Source organism: Meleagris gallopavo, chromosome 2 (assembly GCF_905368555.1).
Source record: "Meleagris gallopavo chromosome 2, MGAL_WU_HG_1.1, whole genome shotgun sequence".
NCBI lineage: Eukaryota > Metazoa > Chordata > Aves > Galliformes > Phasianidae > Meleagris > Meleagris gallopavo.
In genome coordinates this window covers 35,578,928-35,603,892 of record NC_139405.1, presented here as the reverse complement: position 1 = coordinate 35,603,892, position 24,965 = coordinate 35,578,928, and the positions used below count along the sequence as shown (strand labels likewise).

General features: G+C 33.6%; 1 protein-coding gene across 1 annotated transcript in view; it reads left to right on the top strand.

Moving 5' to 3' along the window:
* Positions 1 to 24,965, top strand: part of FMN2 (formin 2) — a 141,125-nt gene that overhangs the window by 49,759 nt on the left and 66,401 nt on the right. Inside the window, exon 7 of the mRNA XM_085218363.1 lies at positions 7,575 to 7,662. Coding sequence (XP_085074489.1) covers positions 7,575 to 7,662 — 88 coding nt within the window. The remainder of the gene's footprint in view (positions 1 to 7,574; positions 7,663 to 24,965) is intronic.

Below are 24,965 nucleotides of genomic sequence, written 5' to 3'. Positions count from 1 at the left end.
TTTAACTGAAGAGCAGACCATATGTTTGTAATCTATCCTCTAAATGAATTAAAAATGTTAAAGATATTTTCATATGGAAAATCTACTATTAATCTATTGAAATTAAGATTTTAATCTCTCACTTCCACCCCAGAAAATAAACAATAGGTTACTTAAGTTTAATTTTGTTTCAAAAGCCTTAGATGCAAACAAGATGCATCAATAAGTGTTTTGCTCATGATTTCAGCATTTTTGAATTTCTAAGTTGAACACAAAGACGCTATGGTAATAGAATACTAGGAATGAAATGTCGCGTAGAATGAGTATAAATTGGTAAATACAGTTAATGTCATATTGAGTTAACAGATAAAAGATTATTCACATTGATTCATTAATGAGGAAGGACATCAAGAGAAAAATAATATTCCAAAAAGGAGAATTGGTTCCTTCTGCAAATAGATGAGGCACTGGATTAAGAAGTTTTCTGTATCCACATTTATTGATCTCTTAGCTATGTCATAGGCACAATTGTTTCTTGCTCTCTTGTGAACTCTTCAGAGACAGAGTTGGAGTACTGCTGCCCTCAGACAGAAATTTTAGAGCTTTCTGAAACATAATTTTTATTTACGCACTATTAATGATGTCCTGAAGTCATTTATTAAATTTTAATATCTCATTTGTTTTGCTTGTAAGGATAATTTTTGTCAGAGGGTCTTCAAATGATTTTTGCTTTTTACCTTTCACTCTATTCATTATACAACTTGTTGCATGTTTTCTTTTGTTTTCTATTTGTTTTATTCTTGTCTTAACTTCTAAGTTCTTTTTTGTAAATACAACTTGACCATGTATCAAATCTCTCTACCTGTTCAGGCTTCCCTGATGTCATCTTTTATCTACATGTGTTTCTCATTTGTTCTCCCTCTTACTACTTTTATTCAGATCATATATTTGTAGGTTTAATAAACAACTGTGAGTTTGGCATCTGACAATGCTGTAATGTCATCTTGTGACCAAAGAGTTCTGGAAGTTTCTCTACTTTGTTTGCGTATCATCATGAGTGCTGAATGGTTCTGCTGATTTAATGGCATGGTTTAGCTGCTGCTGCTTAACATCTTATGGATTCTGTCAAGTTGAGAATTGAGAATTGTCATTTCTTGATCAGAGAAGCCATTCAGTGTCTGATAATGGCTTCATTTTCTTCCTTTATGCAGTGGAAAACCTCTCCAGGGGAAGGTTGTACTGAAAGTTTGCTCAAGTAAAGGGGAGAAAAAGGATTTAGGCTGTAGTGAGTGAGTTCCAGCAGCTGTGCAACTGAAAGCTGCACAAGTATAACCCAGATCTTGAATCTTGAAAGATAGCTGCCACCTTGGTCTGTACATAACTCTTGCTGTGCTGGAAACTGAGTTGAGCTGCCTTAATTATGGCCATCTCTCCAGGGAGACTGATGATTGCATGTTTCTATAGGAAGCACTTTTAGATCTTTCAAATACTACCTTTTCCATCTTTCCTTTGAATGTCTGGGAGGATGATGACTGTGTTGGATGTCTTTAGTGTTAGATCCCATCAAAGGAAAAAGAAATGGACAGAACACAAAACAATATGCATTTCTTCTCCTGTCTGCCCACCTGCCTTTTTTCAGCTGAGAATGCAAGAAGAAAAGCTGTGTAGTACAGTAGATTTTACATCTGACCTTGAATTACTTCAGAATTAGATGTACATATGGATTGAGTGTGGTTCACCAAAAAAAAAAAAATATATATTAGTATAATGATCATGATGATTTAATATTTTAAAATAACATTCAATTTTTGTGAATCTCCCTAACTGTATTTTTATCAGTAATGACTTATGAGTTAAAGTTTTAGTGCCAACATGAAAATCAAGTTTATTATTTTTAATTTGTAATGAAGTGCAAAAATACTTTAGATAAGAGACATAGGAGACATAGTGATTTTCATTGAATCATAGAATGACTTAGGTCGGAAGGGTCCTTAAAGATCACAGAATCACAGAATTGCAGGAGGTTGAAAGGGACCTCAAGAGATCAAGTCCAACCACCCTCTCAAGCAGGTACCCTATGATAGGTTGAATAGTCAGGCATCCAGATGGGTCTTGAATACTCCCATAGGAGCCTCCACAATCCCTCTGGGCATCCTGTTCTAGTGTTCCTTCACCCTTACTGTAAAGAAGTTCTTGCACATGTTTGTATGGAACTTCCTATGTTCATGTTTTACGCCCTTGTTGCTTCACACCACTGGCCTCATTCGTTTGCCTTCCACATCCCATCAGATAGTTATAAACATTAATCAGATCCCCCCTCAGTTGTCTTTTCTCTAGGCTGAATAGATATAGGTTACTTAGTCTTTCCTCAGATGGAAGATACTCCAGCCTCTTTATCATCTTTGTGACCCTCTGCTGGACTCCTCCTGAGAGATGCCTGTCTTTTCTGAACTGAGGAGCCCAGAACAGGACACTCCAGATGTGCCTCACCAGGGTATAGTAGGAGGGGGGAGGATCCCCTCCCTTGACCTGCTGGCCGCGTTCTTTTTTAATGCATCTCAGGATTCCATTAGCCTTCTTGGCCACAAGGGAACACTGCTGGTTCATGGCCAATTCACTGTATACCAGAACACTTAAGTTCTTCTCCACAGAGCTCCTCTCCTGTACAGATGGATATGGTTATTCCTTCAAGGTGCAAGACTCTACACTTGCTCCTGTTAAACCTCATCAGGTTCCTCACTGCCCAACTCTCCACTCTGTCCAGTTCTTGTTGAATAGTATCACAGCCTTTTTGTGTGTCACTCACTCCTCCCAGTTCTGTATCATCAGCAAACTTGCTGAAGGTAGGCTCTGTCCCTTCATTCAGGTTGTTGTTGAAGATGTTGAACAACAGCAGACCCAGCACCAACTCTTAGGGAACACCACTAGTTACAGTCTTCCAACCAGACTCTGCCCTGCTGGTGACAACCCTCTGTCAGTCAGTTCTCAATCATCTAGTTCACAACCCCTCTGCTGTGAACAGGACGCTTTGCTGATGATGATTTGGAGAATCATAGAATCACAAGGTTGGGAAGGACCTACAAGATATCTAGTCTAACCATCAAATTAGAAAATAATGCAATTTTTGCTTAATGGTGATCAGTACAAACAGCAAGAACAAAAAAAAGAAAAGGAGTCAGCTGCAAATAAAAGGGTTCATTGGGAGTGAGTATAGTAAATATCATGTTTCTGACTGTAACCATGTGTTGTCTTATAAAATGGTAACATTGCAGATTTTATTCTGCAGGCTTTTTCCACCTGCCCTTTTTTCTTTTTTTTCCCCTCTAGTTTTCTATTTGTCTTCCTGATTTCATCTGTTAACTTCAATTAAAACATTTAAAAATATTAATTTCAAATCTATGTAGGCATGCAGTATCTTTTGAAGACTATTCAAAAGATTTGTATAATTCCTAACATGACAAGGTTGTTTGGGCAGTGGTTCTGATCACCTGAAAAAAAAACAAGTGTTAGTTCATTGTAGAACATACACAAAAGTTTCACTTTTTATGTGCATTTACCAAGAAAATTTTAGCTTGTTGGATTTCTATTTTTTAAAAAAAGGTTATATTGTAGATCCTGACCATTCACTTGTGTAGTAATGAACTCACAGAGATGTTTTCATGATTACAAACAGAATACAAATTTAGAACAGCTACAAATCACAACAGCTACAAATTTAGAAATGAAACATTTAGGTACCTATGTCCTTCAGATGCTGAAAGAAGTAGATATAATTGTAGAATATAACAATCAGATAAACTATCAAATAGCTTTAAGCATATAAAAATATATATTTCTTGTGATCTATTTTTAAGCTAAAGAATTAAACTTTGATATTTTATTTCCATCCCCCACTCTAATCTTTAGAATTACATTATTGCAATTATTTTTAATGATGAATATTTAAATACTTTTGTCTACTTTTGAGGATTGCAATGTTAATCTGACTTATTACTCATATCTGAATCTAAGCAATCTGAGTAATTTTTCATCTAAAATGGTGAAAATTGAGTTGATTTAAATCAACATGTTCCATCAGCACAGGTAGGCTGTTAGGCAGTCAGAACAGGATGTTATTATTTAGTTTTGTAGGTATGAAGTAGAAATACTTCATCTCCTGTTACAGCAAAATATCCTCGCTAGGTGTAGTGTGTGTTTTTCCTCTCACACTACTGCTAGACAGAACTAACTTTTGGTTTTACCTTAAATAAAATAAAAAATAACTAATAAGCTTTTATGGGAATACTCTCATATTGTTCTGTAAGGAGGCAAGGATATCCATGTGACAGATATGGTACAATTATTTCATCATGTATTTTATAATTGGAATAATATGCTGGAATCCACAGGAAAGAATTGTTGCAACACCAAATCCAGATTCCTGCATTATTGCCATGATGCAATCTCCTAAGATCTTGTTTGGAACTTCTGTATTTCTGCATCCTCTCTGTAAAAGCTACATGCATTTGTGCAGTGGCTTTCCTGCTTATGACTTTTTGTAACACAGTAGTTTTTCTAAGCTACTGAGAACCAACAGGATAATTTTGCTTAACGCTAGCAAACAAAATCAGAACCAGAGAATGAGAATCATTGAAGAATTCCATGCATTAAATAAATATTTTTCTGGGGAAAGGGGATCTTTTGTATTTTAACTTCAGGGTTCTAATCAGCCATGTCTTGCATTACTTTTCATTAAATATCTTTTTGACTTTTTTTTTTTTGCTGTTTTAAACAATCAGGAGCAAATTTGGCATGTAGTTTGTTTACTGTTTAACAGTGAAGACCAGTCAGCAACGAAAAAGTTTGTGCTAGACTTCAGGCTTCAGATAAAATCTCCTGTTTAATTTTTTTTTAAATTTCTTTAAAGCAAAGTTCCAGGGTCCAGACTAAAAAGGAGCTGTGTGTTGTCTGAGATTTTAGATCTTATAAAGATAAATTTATCAGTCTTTTGTTGCTGTGTCTTTAAACAGTGTCACTAGCCTGTGGGCTGGAGGCTGGAGGCCCACAGGCTAGTTGCTGATTTATTTTGTTTGTTTTAAAATGTGGGAATTGCTTTAGGCACTTATGTTAATATTAATATTTTCTGAATTAGTGTTGTATTCTTACAGCATTTTATTAGAAGATATAATTTTCATGCAATTTACTCAAATTAGGAAGGAAGAATGAGTAAAGGTGTATATGAAAACTGACATAAAACCTACATTTTAAAATAAAGCCAGACAAAACTGATAGTTGCTATATAACCACATTTCTCTTCCTTTTCTGCGGCCCCATTTACTTGACGGTGATGCTCTTATAGTACTCCCAATGTCCTTGAAGTTCAGAATTTTGGTAGAAATAATGACCTGTTGTGCACAGGGACGGTGTTGATTTGTCAGTGATCAGAAAAAAAATAAAGTCAGTCTCTTATTCATCAGCTCACTTTAAGAAAAAGTCACTTCTTTTTCCTGTGAACTTTTAGATCAGGTTACTTCTAGAGCATATGACTCAGAGATTTTCTGGGCCTCTAATATTGATGTCCCCTGAAAAGAGAAAAAGTTTGTTCTAGTCTGTACTACAAATAGTTAATTCTAGTGGCTATTTTTCCTCTCTAGTTTTGGTTCCCATGCTACATTTGTAGCCCTGTTCTTGCTAGCTCTCAGATTTAGACTGCTGATGGCTGGTAGAGTAGTGTTTTCACAACTTGAATATAGTAGTAGTATAGCAGTGTATGGGGTACTGACGTTACTAAAAGTTGGAGAGTGCCAAGAACAGACTTCAGATAATAGTTTATCTTTACAGGAAGTCTCAGGTTGTTTGTTTTAGCTTGATCTCAGTTCTATGCTTAAATATCTATGCTCCTAATAGGAAATAATTAGAGCAATTATAGCCTGTTATAATGACAGTGTGCAGTATCCCAGTTCTATTATCAAAATTATCATAGTTTTTCCCTTTGAATTCAGAAAATACTTGTCTTCTGTAAAAGAAGATCTTCTGTATCTTATCTGTAAAATTTTGAATTCAGTACATTTGACTTCAGTGTTTATCACTAATGCATTGTGTGTTGTATAATTGAATGAGTATTTGCTAGCTTCTGACAGATGACACTGACAGCTAGGTCTTTAACCATGTGAACAGTGATAATGCTGCACCTGGTCTGTAATTCCAAGCTTTTTTACTTAATGAGCAGGATCCAAGATTTTCACTTCACTGTAGTGAACTTAGAAATTTATGAGGAAAGGGAAATACCTGACACACTGATGGTTACAAAGGTACAAGGAAAAAATAAAAATAAATAGAATTGGCCAGCCAACCACATCCTCAGAAAACTCTTTCTGCAAGCATTTGTGAGTTTATCAAGCTTCCATTTCTAAGCTGTTCTAGTGGAATAGTTCTAGTTCAGAATTTTGCTTTTCTTCATCTACTGCTCAGCCATCAATTTATAAACCCTTGTATGAGAACTTGAGTGAATCTAAGTGAGAGCAACTGTAAACATCTTGTGGAATACTTCAACATATTTTAAGATATGAACTGGATTACATTTTTTAGCTAAAATATTTTTTAAATTTCATTTATACTCATTAATTACTAATTATGTTTTCCAGTGGGCTATAGTTGATATGGCATCTCAGCGCAATGATAGAAACTACGTAACTTGAAAAAGCATATTCACTATCTGACTGAAATGTAAAAGTAACTTGAATTTACAGATCAAATTATCTGTTTTCTTCTTACTGTAAATTCAATATTTTTTCTTTAGCATGTAGTATAGCATAAAATTCAGAAACTTGAGTAGATCAGCATTTAATCTCTTATATCTGAATGATGCTGTAGCCCTAAATAGAAAACTACTGCATCTAAATTCATGTCACTTAACAGATAAAAATCCTTTCCAGTTATTACTTGCTAATTATTTCAGGAACATGAAACTTATATCCAGTGGAATTCAAATAGCTTAGAGCTACCTGTGAAAGATAGTTCATAAAATACTTGTTGCTTTTATGTTTGCAAGGCAAATATGTACAGAAGTGCATTTTCTTTTGGTTATTTGATGGAAAAAAAAAAAAAGCTTAGATTTTTTTTTTGTATTCTCTAACTGATCAAAGAAACTACCAATATGTACGTAGTTAGTTTTTTAAATAAAATTGAAATTGGTACCTGCAATATCAAACTTTAAAACAAAACACAAATTCTCAGTTTTAGCTTACATCAAAAATGGAAATTACTGTGTGGTTTTGGAAACCAAAGTAATTCCAAGACAGACATAGAATTTTTTTTTATATGACAGCCTGTTTCATACACTTAATAACAGCAGTGTGAAGTTGAAAGTGTGCATCTTAATGAAGCATAAACTGTAGGGAAACTCTATAGTTACTTCTAGATTTAAGATTCAGCTAGATGACATTTATGCTTGTGATAGACATATTCAGTTGAAGCGCTCTTAAAAATAATAATACTTTTTGATGCATATATAAATTATTCAGAGTACTATTTTTTGAATTTGTTATTAGTATTGCAAAATATGTTCTAATATTTTTCATGCAGATGAATACTAATAGATGGCTTTATTTTGGCAGGTTGTCAAGTTATTAAGTAACAAAAGATCTCAAGCTGTTGGAATATTAATGTCTAGCCTTCACTTAGACATGAGGGACATTCAGCATGGTAAGTGAAATAAATATTGTTGATTCTATCTCAAGTTGCATCATTAATTATCTGGAAATCATTTTTATTCCTGTATTTTCCTATATATGAAAGAAAGCTTTAATTTTTTTTTTCAGTCTTTTGTGAAAATAGCAGATTATGGCATTTATTTCTACTTTTGCAACATATTCAATTTTCCACTATAGTAAGTAGATGTATTGAATGTTTATCTGCAGAATTACCACCTATAGTTCTGAACAGCAATTATCTATGGCATGAAATCTAGACTCCTTGATCACAGAGGGCTGTGGTGTGTTGTTTATTCTAATTCAAAGTGCCCAAGAGTATATCCAAAAAAGTGTATTACAACACTTAATTGATCTGCTGTCTAAAGTAGCTCATATTAAGGGAGTTAGCTCAAACTGGAGTTGTTTCATCTTCAACAGCTGTTTATAATGGGAGATTTTTTTGGAAGGAGTATAATACTTATCACATTTATACTAAGAGGTAGTAGTGCAAAAAGGTGAAAAGTGGAATTGCATTTATATTCAGAGCATCCTTTATGTTTCCCAAAGGCTTTAAATAGATTTGAAGCAGATTGAACTATCTTGTGAAGTGCCAGCCTATCTATTAAATAAATGTGGTTTCAAGTATAACACAGACTTCATAAATCACGAAAACATCTTGTGAACTTTCTAGGTTACATATTTACAGCCATGCATTCAGTTTACTATGATTTCCTTACTTCGTGAAATTATTCCTAAGTAGAAGCAAATTTCAGTGCTCTCTGTCAGCTAATGAGTAACTCTTAATCACAAGATTAAGTTTTTATTAAACTGTTTTGATGGTTAGGAGACTTCCTCAAACTGAAGCACTTAAGATGGTAGTCATAGAGCAAGGCGCCAGTACTGGCGCCGAGAAGTACTTGGTATTTCCAAAGCTGGCAGATGTAGTTGAGTTAAGTCATAGAGCAAAATCTGAAAACAATGATATGGTCCTTTCCTTCAGTCAAATATTCAACTTGGTTTCAGTTAATAATGAGAACCTTATGAATAAAGGAGTCCGCCTAACATCTGTGTCTGTGGTAAAGCCAACACAAGTTCATTGAAAAGTTGCTTGCTTAACATGCAACGCTAGCAATAACATGGCATGAATGTCAGTAGTTGAAGGGGTCAAACAATATTATGCTTAACCTTTATTCTACTACAATATGAAGTACATGTGGTCATCTAAGAGCTATGTGCAGATTTTGTACACCCCTTCAATAGCTGTTGTTAAAAACCAATAGTTTTTGCAAAGGAGAATTTAATGGTACTCTTACTTCCTAATTGTTCAGAAGTAATTGAACAAACATGAGAGAAATTGTATCTGATAGAAGGACTTGTGGAAATGGTTGGAAGATCATGGTTTAAAAAATACCAACACAAACGGTGTGTTGGTATTTTCTTTATTTTTTAATATAGGCATGCAAGAAAAGCTGTGAGGAGCGGAAAATAGTGTAGTGGGAGTTAAACAAATAGAAGCGGTATATCACTAAAAAACACATTTCTGGTACCAGTAACTCCATGCAGAATTTTGAGTGATCTGACCATAAAGCTTGTGTGAGATGTTATAAAATTAAACGTCCATGAATTGAGTTTTGCCTTTATGTATGCTTGCTTATTAAACAAGTAAGAATTCTCTTAATTTTTTTTAACTGTTTTAGGCTTGCTGGCTTATTTGCTACAGTCTGAATTGTCTAAAGAGAGAATGCTACTAAAATTAAAAGAGAAAATTGAAATAGAAGCTGCATTAGCAATATAGAGCTTCTGTATCTCCTTTTTTTTTTTTTTTACGTTAAGATTCAAAATACGTGACAAATACAGCAAAAACTGTTATCAGTGTTCTTTGTCCCCTAGCCCAGGGCCTTAGTAGCCTCCTTGTACTTTTATGATTTTACTGTGTAACTTTGACAACTTGTGGTACCAGTTAACTTTTTTCACTGGCATTCTTCTAAATACCCCCTGTAAACTACATTTGGTGGAAGGAGTGTTAATACAAATTGAAGAATTGAAATTTTCTTTTCAACTGACTTAGAAAAGTACAAAGAGAGAGCAAATTTCAGTACAGTGTGGTATTCATTGATTCCTTGGTTTTATGTTGTTATGTTTTATTTTTCTACTAGTTTGGACAAATTTTCAGTTACAGGAAAAGAAGGGAAATAATTGTGCTAGCTATGAATTCACGTAAAAAGTTTAAGGTTTCAAGTTCTAATCATAATGAAGTGCTTAAAATAACTTGAAATTTAACCTAGTGTATTTAATATGTTGCAAGTTTTTTGGTTTGTTTTTTTTGCTGATTTTTGAAGATGAAAAATACATGTGAAATATTGTTTGTAAGATGAAAGATGGTTTGGAAAATTTGAAATTGGATATTTTAACTAATCTGGGATAACTAGTAAATGTTCTGTGCATGTGTGATCAGATGGCATTTAATGGAAGATCTCAAGCTATTGGAATACATACTAAATGGATTTAGATTATGATGATGATGATGTCATTGTCTGCTGGTAGAACTGCATTTATTTGCTCCTGACTTCAAATTGGGTTTAGTAAAACAAACTCCAAAATCTTGGCTGTTGTTTAAGTATTCTTACATTGTGGAAGTACTACATTCTATTTGTGCTGAACTTCTGCACGCATTGTTCTAATAGTGCTTTAAAGTAGGGTGAGTTGACTTTTCTTTTTTAAATGTTATTGTTACAGTGACTTCCTTTTTTGTAGATTGGTAACATAGCTTCCAACTAATTTGTCAAGGATAGAGTTGTAAGAATTTTAAGAAATATTGATCTCTTTAAACTTACTGCCATTTTTCAGTTATTAGTATCAAAATGTGGCTCCTTATGGTTTCTCTGATTTCACACAATATTTTACTGATGTCTATTCCTTACAGTCATCTATCAACCATGCAAATCATTTTATTCAGATATTTTGCTTGCTTTTTTTTTTACTGTACCACAAATCACTCTCATTTCTCTTATTTAGTATTATGTTCCACTAGAAGAATAGCTGCATTTGGCTGCATGAGACAGCCAAAACTCAAGAAATATGAAAGAAGCACTTAACTATTTTTCCTTTATAGCTCAAATTATTTTTTCTGAAAGACTCTGTGCATAAATTAGAAATTCCAGTGAACGGCTTTTAGTAGTTTTTTTAGGAAGAACATCCCTTATATTAATATGTGAATGCACATTAAGCTGGTGTCTTCCTTCATTCAAGGACTGCATCTCTTAAATAACAAACCTTTCAACACAGGAAATGTAGTAGTAATAATTTGAAACTGTCATTATTTTGTCCAGAGCATAGTTGTCCTTCCTTCCCTGATCATTTCATTACAAGGATACAGCATATCCTCTGCTGGTTTTCAACTGTTTATGGAACAATAAAATGTAGAGTAACTATGGAAAAAGAAACAATCTAACATGAGAAGAAAGAGAATGAAAAATAAACTGGAGTTTTCAACTATAAGGAGAGCAGATGTTATATTTCATGCAAATAATGTTCACATTTACTGCAGTCACATTTTTATACAATAACTGTTTCCAAGATAGAAATGTATCTGTTGTTTAATGAAGTTATCCTTGTCCGACCTTATCTTGTAAATGCTAAAAGTAGAAGACTGGCAAAAACTTTACTAAATTCCTTGTCTTTTGAACATTTCTGTAATCTTTTCCAATTCAGTAAGTTTTGTGTAAAAGGGTTTATCACTTCAGGAGTGATGTTACTTCTGGGATGGCTGCAATTCTGTAAATATTTCTCTAAGTCTTTGTGTAACATTTTGTGGTTGCACTGACTCTGCTAGAAGTAGTTTAATGATTTCTGCTTCTGATTAATTCTGAATCCTCCCTCTTTATGACATTCTCATCTAACAGTTATCATTTTTCTCCCTGAGATGATGATAATTTAACAAAACTATAGTAGGAGAAAAAAATAAATATGGAAAATGGAAGACCAAAGCTATTTTTGTTACAGCTCTCAACTGACCATTGGTAAGTAATACTAAGAATGTTATATAAAAGCATTGTAGAAAAAATAACTGTGAAGAAGGCAGGTTTGTCTAACAGTTGGTAAAGCCCAACATTTTAACTTGAATTAGAGATTATTTTACTGAAAACTGTACTTGCACCAGTGTTTGCTCTACTAGCAAAGGTACAGCTAAGCACAGCAGGCACGTTTTCTGCCCTTCATTCAAAAGACAAATGTCTAGGAAGTGAATGAATAGTGAATGTTAGTGGACAAAATAAGTACTTAGTATTAGTGGCTATTAATGACAGAGAAACATAATAGAGTTTTGGTTTAGTTTTTTCACATTGACATTTTGAAATTGTGAGCTGAGAGCCTTCATCAGAGATGAACTGAATGATTTTGGAGGAGAAAGGGGGAAAATATCTCTCATACTGCATTATTTGAGTGGTCGTGGATTTAGGAGATGATGTAAATGGAAAGCATTTAGGAAAGAATAACTCAAGATCTGAAAACTGTATCTATGATTAGTTTATCCTATAAATGGTCCAGAGATAATCTAATTGGTACTTATCCTAGGATCAATATATAAGTGTAATCACTTAAAACTCATAAAATGAAATTATTTCTTAAGAAAGGATCTGTTCACAAAATGCATGTTGCTTTTTAAATAAGTTTTGTTGTAAAATGTGATTAGGTTTTTTGGACATTTTCAGCCTGGAAGACAAATAGATGAAAAAAATTCTAATTTCTGTCTGTTCAGGCTATGGATAAAATATAAAATCCTGAATACAAGTACATGCATGGAGCCTTTTTTAGGTTATTTAAAAGTCTGCATTTCCTTCTTAAACTACTGAACTGTAAAGTGATTATAATCTGTGCAGGTTGATAACAGAGGTAGAAATTATGCCTATCTTGTTTTTTTTAACTGAGAATCATAACCCATTAAACATTTTTTTTCCCTTATAAAAAAATTGTACTTTAACAGCTAAAGTCTTTTTAGACCATGGTTTAAATTTCTGATAGCTTTTTCCATTGTGTTTAAATATTTCCAGCTTACCATCAATTAAACGTTTGTTAGTTGGGCATTTTTTGGTCCTGTGCAATAACACATGATTAAACCTTCACATCAGAGTGGTGAATCTTAGTCCTCTATTTCTTCCCATCTTTACCGTATTTGTAACATTTACTGTTAGTTTTCAGGCTCATACATTTTATTTGCTTATAATTTACAAACTCCTATTGTGAAATTATTTTTAAGAGAAAAAATGGAATAAACAAAATGACTTGTATGAAGCACAGACTAAATTAAGTTTGAGTGCAACATATATATATTGTTTTAAATGTTTCTATTACTTTGATACTGTCAGTATTCCCTACAGTGTTTGTACTAAATAGTTGAAAGTGATTCTGAAGTCCTTGTCTGCCTAGCTAGGGAGGGAGGACCTTGGAGAAAAGTAGCATTTCTAATGGTTGTGATATAAACCCCAGAGCTGTGTGTGGAAAGCCTTAAAAGCCATTCCCAAGTGTTGACAGAGAGGGGACTGGGTATTCCTTCCAGTCCTACCCTCTGAGATTTCCTGGAGTCTTATTCTAGTGACTAAACTCATTCTGGCCAATAAAGGAATAGCAGCAGGAAAAATAGGATCTTGGTGATCTTTTTAAGTATGCATGCAACACATCAGGCTAATGAAGGATAAAAAAAATATTTACATAATCAAGAAAGGAACTGAATTTTGGTTTCTATGCAACACGTTATTATGGATTTGATAATTGAAAAATAAATGTATAGAACTAAAATCATTTTTCTATACTGCCAAATACACTTAAAATGAAGAAAATTATATCGAGCTTTTTAACAGTACTTGAATCAGCAGAGACTAATTACTGCCACATTGGATAGTTAGGCTAATTAAATATTTTTGTTGTTGTTAAGAACAGCATATGAATGTAATTTAATGGAAAAGTTTTGTAAGAAATGTAAGAACTCTAAGTGCATTGTTTCTATGTTTTCCAGTTGAAATGTTTTATTTTTTTTCTTGAAGCCTGATTAACACTGAGACATGGAGAGAAATGTTTCAGAAAAGTTCTTCTTTTGGGGGAATAGAAAAACTAGGACTGCTATTTCACTTTTGTGTAATGTGTAGTCAGTCACTTATGAGAGAGATGGTTATGAAATTCAATGCAGAAAAGCAGTAAAATGTTTGTTACATTCATTACTATCATTCAAAAACTGAGGGAGGAAAGGAATTATTTTTTTTTTTTTTACAGAAATACAGTAAAAGTATTTTTCAATGGCCATATTTCTATGCATCACTAAACTACACAGAAGTTTTGGCATTATGTATATTAAGAACAGCTTATTAATTCACTTAAAACCTTCCAATAATTAGTCACATATTTTTTCATTAAGTTAAAAGGTTGGGAAGAAGAGAATGCCTGCCACATCAATCCATTTAGTGATTTGTTTTTGTTTTGTAAGTTTAAATATGAAATATATTCACATACATTCTTTGAGGTCTATAAAAAAATTAAATGTCTCATGTATTTAACAGTTAAAATCTAATCTACATTCAAAGTAATTAGAATAAAGGTGTAGGAAACTTGCAAGGTGAATACCTTTTTTTTTTTAACATGAATTGAATCCATTTTTACTACCTCTACTTCCCACCTTTTTGTAATTTCTCATTTAAGGAAGCAATTGCAACTCTATTCTGCATTGGCCAAAAGATCTGTCTAGCTTAGTACCTGACTTCCTGTGTAGTTAGCAAGAAAAAAAAAAAAGCAAAAATAAAATAAAACCAAGATGAATGACATTAATTGCTCTTCATGTAATTCTTTAGATCTCTATTTAATCTTTTTGGCTGAAGTTGTCTTTTTCCAAATTTGGAACTGTTCTCATGTGTTGTCTATTTTGAGTTCACTTGTTAGCATTCTACCATCTATAGCTCTTTCCTATCTTTAGAAATGAAGTGTCTAGCTCAGCAAGTGATCTTCAGGATTTGTGTGTTCTGTAGGCCTACGCTATGGTATCATATCTTCTATTTCCATATTGGTACTGATGCTGTATGTATTTAACTGTTGCTAATTATTGAGCTTTTATTGTCACAGAACCATGGGGAGAAAAAGTGCTTATTTTGATGAAAGTTTTTACATTTGGGTTCTTCTATGTACTTTATTTTGCATTGCATTGACACAATATTTCAGAGATCCTTTTGCACATGTTTGCTATTAGCTTTAAACTAGCTAGCTCTTATATTCAAGTATTTGCCTCTCATTCATTAAACTGTACAGGAAGTAGTGAAGATCTTAGTGGGCCTTCATTGCTACAATATTCTTTTTTGAAAATTCATAATCTATTTTTACAATTAACTTTCCTTAATAGCAGGTGATGTATTTAAACCAAGTTATTTATCTCATGACAACATAATTTTTTTCTGAAGCCTTAGATAAGAATGAGCTTTTTGCAAATCCAGTACCAGTCTGATCACTCTAATCTGTGCCTTTTTTTGTGTTCATAAGTATTCACTACAAAATGAAGTGCAACTTTTCTTTCTTACTGCATTGTGTTTCTCTGTATGTTTAAAGAAGCTGTTCTTCCATATCATACATAGACAGTTTCCAGGCACAAAATTCAGAGTGACTAATTTGTAATTTTTGGCATTATCTCTGGAATCCTCTTAAAACTTGTATGTTCGGAAACGAGTTCAATTTCAGACAATGCCCAAAATGCATCTCTTGAGAAATGTAGGTCATGTATGAGAACATCCTAGACCTTTTCTCTCGGTAGTGAATCCTATCACAAGTAATTTGTTTAATCCTTTTATTCTCCTTCTTTTTTTTTGCTATTTTACAGCCAGATTATTCGCATGCCCAACTGTTCCCTGTCAGGCTTCCTACATCAGATGTGTTTGAAAGCAGTTTTATTACCAGCTTTATGCATTTGGCATGTCAGTTTTAGACCTTTTTGTTCTTGTCCAATTTACATTGAGCTTATGAGACTTTCTGCTTTTCTATTATCTTTGGCTGATTTCCATGTTTTGAACAGTGTTATTTTCTTACAGGTGTCCCTTATGCTCTTTTGTTTAATCATGTATGTGGTTTTGAAGCCCAGAGACAGTGGGGATATGGAAAGATAAGGAAAAGTCTGAGTGCTTTAAGATTTCTTTTTTTTTTTTTTTTTTCCCCTCCGGAACTTATCTAAGCTTCATTGTGACCTGCAAGCTTCTTACCCTTTTAACAAACTTTCTCCTTGTAACACCTATTTTTTTGGGCATTACTTTTATCATCTCATTTTCTGTGTCCCTTAAGGAGACTGATTTTAAGACTGTTATGGTGTCTTCAGCTGTCTGATATGTTATTTAGAAGTAAATCAAATGCTACTTCTACTCTTTTGTTATTTCTGCCTACTTGCTTCGAGTAGTAATTGCCATGTCCTAAAGTTTAGATTCTGTACGATATCTCATAAATGTATTTAATAGATTAATCCTGCTGCTATGTTTTGTATCTTGCATATTATCATATGGCTGTTAGCATTTAGAAATCATTACAAACATGCTTTCTGAGTGACATGTAATAGAGTTCTAGTTGTGCTATTTATAATTGGTCATAGACTTCCTCAGTAGGGTACATGGCAGATCCGTTTCAGCAGATTGCTTTATCTTAACTGACTCATCCTTCCTTCAACAGTAACTGGTTATGGCACCATATGCAGCCTTGAAACTGTGAAACTGATGATCTTCCTTCTGATACATTTGGAAGAACAGCCATTATACCCATCACTTAATAACTTGCCAGTTGCAAACATGAGCAGTCTGGTGACTACACCACTCTATAGCTGGCCAGGACGTGACTCCAACTTGGCTTATTTTGACTTTTATTCCTGCTCACCTCAGAATCTAGCTCTCATCCCTACCACATCTGAGCACCTTTCCCACTAGATTTTCCATTCCTCATGGCTCTGTGTTTCCAGCACCAGGTGGCAACAACAGCTTGTGGTGGCTGGTCAGGGCTTGTCCTGCTTCCAGCTCTGCTGGGGGTGCTGTGTCTCGGTGCCAGGTACAAGGAGGAGAAAGGATGAAGAAATGATAGGGCAGTGACCTGTTTGCTGTATTCATCTGTGCTTGGCGGAGTAAGAGGTGCAGGGGAAAGCTGTGGTTAGATGTTAGAAAGTTTTTTTTTCTGTGGAGAAATATTTGGCATGTTTCTTCTCATGCTGGTGCTGTTGAGCCTATGTCCCCCAAAACACATAAATTTATTTTTCCTTCCTTCTATTCTTTCTTCTATTGTGACAGGACCCTGGATAATGAAAGATTGAGATTTATGTTCTTCTGCTGTTCCATAGCAAACCTCCCTGTTCTATTTCAATGTAATGTATATGTTTTTAGTGAAGCTTCAAATGGCTTTAGTTAGTTAGATAATATAGGTTAATGCATTGAGTGCCTTTTGTAGTCTTGAAGACCTTAGTAGGCTAAATCTAGTGATGATACTGACAAAGACAGGTCATTGCCTCTCAGAAGACACAGTTTTCTTGAATTGGTATATTTTAGTTTTCCACATATATTTTGATTTTCTTGCAATTGCAGTCCATATTTCCTTGAATTTATTAATACCAACTTTTGAGAAACACTTTGGAGCACAAAAAAAGATGGATGCTTAAATAATCGATGCTCATCTTTCTGCCGTTATCACATCACATTACTGTGATTTGAATTAGTAAAGATATGTCATCTGTTTTCTACCTAGCCAAAAATCTTGTTGTGCTATTTTCGTAATCCTACCACACTTAGAACATGGACTAAGTATCACAAGGCCATAACATCATTTTGTTAGCATCTGTAGCTCTTTAGTATCATAACTTCAGAATATTTGGTGAAAGGCTTAATATCCGTTATGGCAATGAAGGCCATAGTGTTTGTGCAGGCTTCAGACAGCTGACATTGAAAATACCAGGCTACATCTAAATTCCTTCCTGCTGTGCCAAAAATATATTTTTTACTTCTAGAGAAGAACGTATTTTAGCGAGATACTACTATCTGGAAAATGGAAAGGAAAACCTGCTTTTTAAAAGCTAACTTCTCAAAAATTCAGTTCATAATTCTTCAACAAAAAAAAAAAAAAAAATTCAACATGCGGTCACACTATTGTCTTCACAGCAGTTGTAGCAAATGAAGATTTGCCTGATTTCTGAATTCCTGAAAATTTCCATGTACAATTCTCTAACTAGTTGTACTGCTACAGATCTCTGTATTATCACACACAACTGGCTAACTAATCATAAGCAAGTGAAGCTTTGTTTCTGCATGTAAATGATTGCATATCCTCATGGCTAAATGAGCTTCCATTAATTTATGTTGTAAGTCACCAAAGTAGCAAAATTATTTGCAGATTATGCAGAAAGGGATTAGGTTTGCTGACTTCAGAGAAGACTAATGGAGAACTTCAGAAGGAACTGGTGAAATGGCAAATAAACAGCTCAGCTCTAAACTTTGAGAGTTTGAAAGAGTATTCTGAGCATTTAGTCTAGCTACTAAATAAGTCACATAATATTGCCTGCTAATTTCTTGCTTAAGCCATTAGTCTGTAGAAATATGAATCTTTTAACAATATGAGTGATCTTGAGTTCCAGCTGAAATTCTGACCCTTCAACCTTTTTCTTTCATAGAAGTCACTGATAGTTTTGCCACTTTGAGTCTAAGGTTTCATGCAAATAGTTTAAGTGATGGAGAAGGCAATGCATTTCATGAAACAATATTCAAAAGGTTAATTTCCTTCACTTTTAACACTTAAAATATTACTTTCAAAGTGAAGTTCTCAGATTAATTTACAGATATCCTTTTTTTTTTTTTCTTTCTGGTCTGTAAAATTTTGAAGCCCATCTAGTTTCAAATCAATCTCTTGTAAGCTTGCAAGAAATTATCATGTTGCAATTAAACATAATTTCTTGAGGCCTCAGGTTATTCTTGGTTGCTGTCCACCAGTTAGACTTCTATCAAAAGTATTGTTTTGACCTCTAGTCACTCAGTGAGAGAAAAGCCTTAAGTTAGTCATTCATTGTGATTATTGGGAGTGTAATCAAGGCAATTCTTTAGGTGAGTCTAAGTCTGTTTAGGAAAGAAAAGCTATCTCATTTACAGTATGTGGACATCACTAAGGATTAATAACTCTTTTTAATATATTTCTTTTCACTGTTAGTGAAGATATATTTAATAGCAGCAAGCTAAGTGTGGAGATCTGTGGAAAGTTAAGATGCTCTCCTTTTTCATAGTGTTTCATGAGCTATTAAATTTTCAGGTCTATACATTAGGCAGCTTTTAACTGATTTAGTGTTGACACTTAAGTGATTTAATGCAAGTGTTCTAAATTGCTGCCTGTACACACCTGGATCTTTAATTGTATGTTAATTGTCAGTAAGTTGGGAGCAAACAAAAAAACTGAAATTGTATGTGAGCTGCTGAATAGAGGTAATACTTTTCTTGGACAGATCTATTTTTGGTATCCACCCAACAAATTATACCAAGTATGAAAAATGCTCTATCATTAGGGTTACTCTTGTCTTTATTATGAGGATGCAGATGGATTAATAGACAAAGCTGCATGTTTTTATCATTGATTTCTTTAGTGTGATTTACCGTTGATCTATTTTCTGTGGTTTGTTTTTATAATATACGTACTGTAAATGTACATGGCCATGTAAACATCCCAAAGACATACTTCTCAGATATCCTGTTTTGGTAGTCTCTCTGCTATGGTATAATCGATAGGTATGACAAATTTTAACTTTAGAACCTTAAAATTGAACAATTATGGCATGATATACTACCTTAACTAGATATTTGAAAAATACAGTGCTACCTGTTGCTGAAGTAAAACACCAATTAGTATTGTATTTTTATAACCATAAATTTATTTGCATATGAGAAATTCTGTTACAGTAAATTATATATCTGTATCTGTGTTAATTTTATATTGTGTACCATAGTAAGCCTTAAGTAGTGTTTTCAAGTCATCATGGCTGTTCTTTCCAGTTTGTTGAAAATGCAGAATCCTGCCAGTCAGTCTTGCACTTCAAATTTACTCCCTGAAGACCAGACCCCGACAGGTTTTTGAGACTGTTTGCTCTTCCATCCACTGTGATTTAAAATAAGCATAATCTAGTAAAATGCCAGTCTCTTCTCAGTCTTCCGATGTACTATGCCTATGTTTTTTTCACCTGCCTGATTTAAACAAATCTTATCTAAACAATTAAGATAAGCATTGAAGTGTAATCTCAATAGTCAAATCAGCAAACCTCTCAAAACCAGAGCTGAAATACAATCTCTCTAAATTAAACAGTCTACAATGGCAATCATGTTTGTATTTAAACATTTTATTCTGAAAGGATTACGGCATTGGTCTCTTTTTTTTCCTGCCTAGACAAGAAGGCGACATACTGAGTCAAACAAAATATATTTGTTCTCTAAGAACTAAGCGCACAGTTTTTGTAAACAATCTGTATAGGTGTACAAAGTCAGACTTCACGTGGTCAGTAAATCTGTCCTTAATGTTATAGGCAACTGTTTGAAAAGTATTTAATGCAATTGTTTACAAAATTATACATAGTTAATATATTTTGTTATATCTTCCATATATGTTTGTGTATGTTTGTGTATATAATCTATTGATACAATTGCTATTGTAAAGCTAAGGAAATACTTCTAAAAAATAAAGTATTTTTAACAGAAGAATCAATTATTATTTTCTAGAAATATATAAATAATTGTAAGTTCTTCATGGTATTTAAGCATTTTCAGTTCTTCAAAACCATCTTGAAGCAGGAGCTCAGCTTAATCCATGTCTTCTGCCTGGAATCTTATATACTGTATACAGTTCCAGCTTCATACATAAACATTAGATTAAAATGAATTACTACCACAGGGAAACTGTGTCCAAGCAGTTCAAAGTGCTTTTTCTTGACTCTTGATTCATGACTTGTGTACTTGTGTTGAAGATCTAGCCTGCACTGTGCTGTGTGCACTTAATTTTCATCCTGAAAAGGTGACAGTATTTGCTAAATAAACATATCACAAAAGTACCAAGAATAAGCAGGTAGGTGAGAAATTGTTTTCATTTATGCTAATTACATCTAGTTTAGTGAGTCATCCATTGTAAGCATCATCATCCTATCTGTTATCATCTTGAAGGGCTTTCTCTTCAAGTTTTGCAAGTTTGGGTGCTCTTGTTTAAAAATTTTTCTTTCACATAATTTCTGAGAATCTTTAAAAGTTTTATAGCGATTATTCTTGTTTGTTTTGCTGTAGCTCCCATGATGTTTTATAAAACATTTTGTTTTATCACTGCATATTCCATACTTATCTAAATGTAGTGTTGATTTCAAAGAGGCTGGTTTAATTTTCTGCATTAGGAATTTTGTATTTTTTGTTATGAGAAGAAGTAGTTATGTTGCTGGAAGCATTACAGACAAAAACATGATGCTGTGCAGTAGTACACCCATAGTTATGTGAACAATGTCTGTAAGCTTATGTGGAAGAAAATGGAGCAGAAGATAGCGTTTCTTGAAGCTGTGGTTTTACTATGTGAGCAGCTTGATAACTTAAATGCATATTTTGCAATTCAGTTGATTTTAATGTAATTTGGATTTAACTCTGTGTTTATTTGGGAAGTACCTTGATATTGCATCACACTATAGCCTACATAGCAGAAAAGGAAGCTAATGCACTTTGATCTTCTAAGGCTCTCTTGGCTCTTTTTTTTTTTTTTTTCTCCCATGAGAACATTGAGGAAGATATGGTGGTTGTTTTTGTTTTTCTACTTCTGAATCAGTTATTTCAGTCATTCCAGGGAACCTGATGGAATTGTCTGCACAGAGACTTTGATCTGTGTTTTGCTTGTATTTATGCATGTGGTGTTTTGCAGATCACTTCAAACACATTTGTCAGTGAAGGCTTCTATTCCATACGTACACAATTATTTGCTCCTTGTTTTGTTGAAGATGTAATATTTTAGCACAGTCTGTATATTTCTGGACTTGTTTCTTCTCTCAATGCATCAGAATTTTCCATTGCTTAAAGTTTTGCAAATATGTTGGTTTTCTGCTGGTGCTGCTTTTGACCGTTTTAATTTTACTATCTTGGAGCAGCTTTTGTCTTTGATTAACTCTGAAATAATTATTCAAGGTACATGACACAATATGATGCATTTAAGCAGCTTGCTATGCACTCATGATGCACAGTCAAAACATACTAGATTTATCCTTTCCTTCCAAATATTCTTCTGGATATTCAAAATGAGTAAAAATTTCATCAAATCTTGAAAAATAAATATAAAAGTTATTCAGCCTTTTAAGATGTTTTCTTCTTCTGCCTCAAAATAATGCATGATTTTTGATAATCTGTTTATACAGTTTACAGTTTTTGTATATTGAAACCACAGAAACCAGTCTTCTGGCATAGGTTAATAGTAACAAAGACAATTTCTCCTCTATGATTCGTTGGTGCCTTTTCTGTTTCTTTCACTCCTCAGGAGCCTGAGATGTAGATGATTTTATTAATAATAATTAGTATCTGAAATGTAAATTGGGAAAGGTACCTTAGAAGGTGTAACCTCTTGGTGTCTTATGGTCTTGCATCTTAGTAATGCTGGAACAGCTTTGAAACCCCCAAGTCAGTGCCCCATGCTGAATTGAGAAATAAGAAAACCATGCTACTCTAAAACCATTGTCCATCATTCAGTGATTAATTATCAGTTTCCCTTTGTAGTCTGTTGAAGTGACTATCCATTGCTGATGCTTGATAAAGGAGATTTGAAGTCTTGGAAAGATTCTTAGCAAAAGGATGTGGATGAGATAGCAAAGCAGTAACAGATGTTGATGGTACAGCAACAGAGGTTGAACCTTCCCTCTGATACTCTGTTACATTTTATTGCTGTGCAACAGATGGCAGCAGAAGGGCAGTCTGACAAAATGGTGTCTGACATGGAAGTGATTACGAAGTAAATATTTATAATTGAATTCTTCTGTGTGGGAGAAAATGACACCCGCTGACATTAATCAATAATTGCTGAATGTTTATTGAGACTATACAGTGTGAGCTCAGTGAGGCATTTGAGCAGTAGCAACAACAGTGTGGAAAACAAGCCACATACCAGGTGGTCATGCAGATATTTACGAGGTCATTGTGTAGGTGCCTGTTCATCAATGCACAGCAAATGGTGGTGACTGTTGAAAAAAGTGTTTTGTAGCTGAAAGGTTTCCCTAACAATCAATGTTATTGTGTTCTTTTGTATTTGTTGTCATTTCCATGGAAATCAGCAGAAGGCATTACTTTTGGAGCAAATCAATACAAATCAATGTTAACAATCTATTTATAGCAACAACAAATATCACAGATACATCCTTTTGCAGCTTCCCTGAGAATATACTCTGTATCCTCCAAATTCCTACTGGTGTTTTCTCATGTATTACTTCTTCATTATTATAGTTGTTGGCAGAAACTTTGATTTCATTGGAAGCTTAATTATATATTCTGTTCCCCTGAAGGATTGTGATGATTCATTGTGTTTGGTTTTCTTAGGTGTGTCTTTGTTCTAAAACAGATTATATATATGTGTGTGTGTGTGTGTGTAATAAATAAATATATATATACACACATATACATATATACACACACACACACACACGCGTGGGAGAAAGTCCTTCTGTTCTCTGAGTTCAAGCATGCCTCTAAATGTAGCCAGGTTCTTTACATTAATCTCATTTTCTTTAGCTGCGCTATTAGTAGTATCCTGATATTAGATATTAGAAGTATCCAGTAAAGTGTCCAGCTGGATTTGCAAATTAATTGATATTACTAGGAATAGTAAGTCTTTGTCCTTTTGCATAAATTTGATTATCCTGTCAGTTTGAGACTAGTATCAAAATCGTTGTTGATATTGTTAATTTGTGTAAAGGGTGCAATGGAAACTTTTCTATTCTGCTAAATTTCCACGTTCTTCTGCAGTTGCATAAAAAAATCATATCTGTCCCAAAGATACTAGTTGAAATTTCAGTGTAAGTTGTTACAAAACCAATGAGATTGTCAGGGAAGTTCAGAACAAGAGGGGGAAAAAAATAGTCCATTAATTAGATGGAAATACTTTAGTTTTGGCTAGAAATAATTTGAAATGTTCTTTCTTCTCCTTTGCCCTTTAGATTGTTGAGCAACACTTTGTGATTGCTCTTCAATGTTTTTGTTTTTAGTGGGAGGATTTTCTATAAACATCTGTTGACTAATGCTTTTTTTAATAAAGTTGTTGGTTTGTAGTTCCTTTTTATTTTTGTTTGCATATCTGTATATATTTTGTTCAAATTTGACTGTACTTATATGTATTCATACCCAGTTTCAATATATATAATTATATATTGAGTAATTTTACAGTATTAGTACTTGAAACTGAGGTTGGTTTTATTGACAGCAGTGACAACAGAACTACTAAATCTTAAAGATAAAAACAAAATGTATCAGTTTTTGACTAAAAGAATTTTTTTACTTCTAGAGTAATAGCCAACTGATATTTTTTTTGCTGTTGAAGAACAAAACTGACAAACTGGATGACATGCTGGCTATTAAAGTTAATTTCATAGTCAACAAGATCTGGGAAATGGCAGTGTCAATTGCAAAATAAACAGAAGAGTTGTTTTCCACAATAGTAATGTGGGTGGAAATATCTATTGACTGCAAGATTTATAAACCCTTCTCCAGATGTTTGCATCCCTGTGTACTAGAACTATAGCATTAGTCAGAAGATTTTGAGGGGAAATTAGCATTAATTTATGCTTTTCTGTATTTTCCTACTTTATTTAGCCTCTATGTATGGAATCCTTTTGTCATATATATTTCTGTAGTAATGCTGATTGTGGAGAGGGAACAAAATATATGTTTACATAGTTAATTTGGCTGCATGAGAACATTATTGCTTTTATCAGTTCAGATTGTCTAGATAACATAATTAAATGTGTAACAGTGGTCATTCCTTTGCCAGATATGTTCCATGTTACAGTGCTGCAATATCACCAAGAAACAGAATTTAATCTCTTGATTTCCAAAGGGGGAAAAAAATTAAAAATCCCATGGTGAATGTTAGCAACTCCTACTGGGATCTTTTGAGTACTATGCAGAAATGTATACAACTTTCTATAGACACACCTTTTGTTTTTTTGTTTTTTGTTTTTTTTCTGAGGGGAAACACGTGTACTGGGATGAGATATAATTTCTCCAAATCCTTGTTTCAGACTGATTTGTTTTAAGTGGCTCCCTGAAGTATGTACACTCTTCTGCATACCTGTTT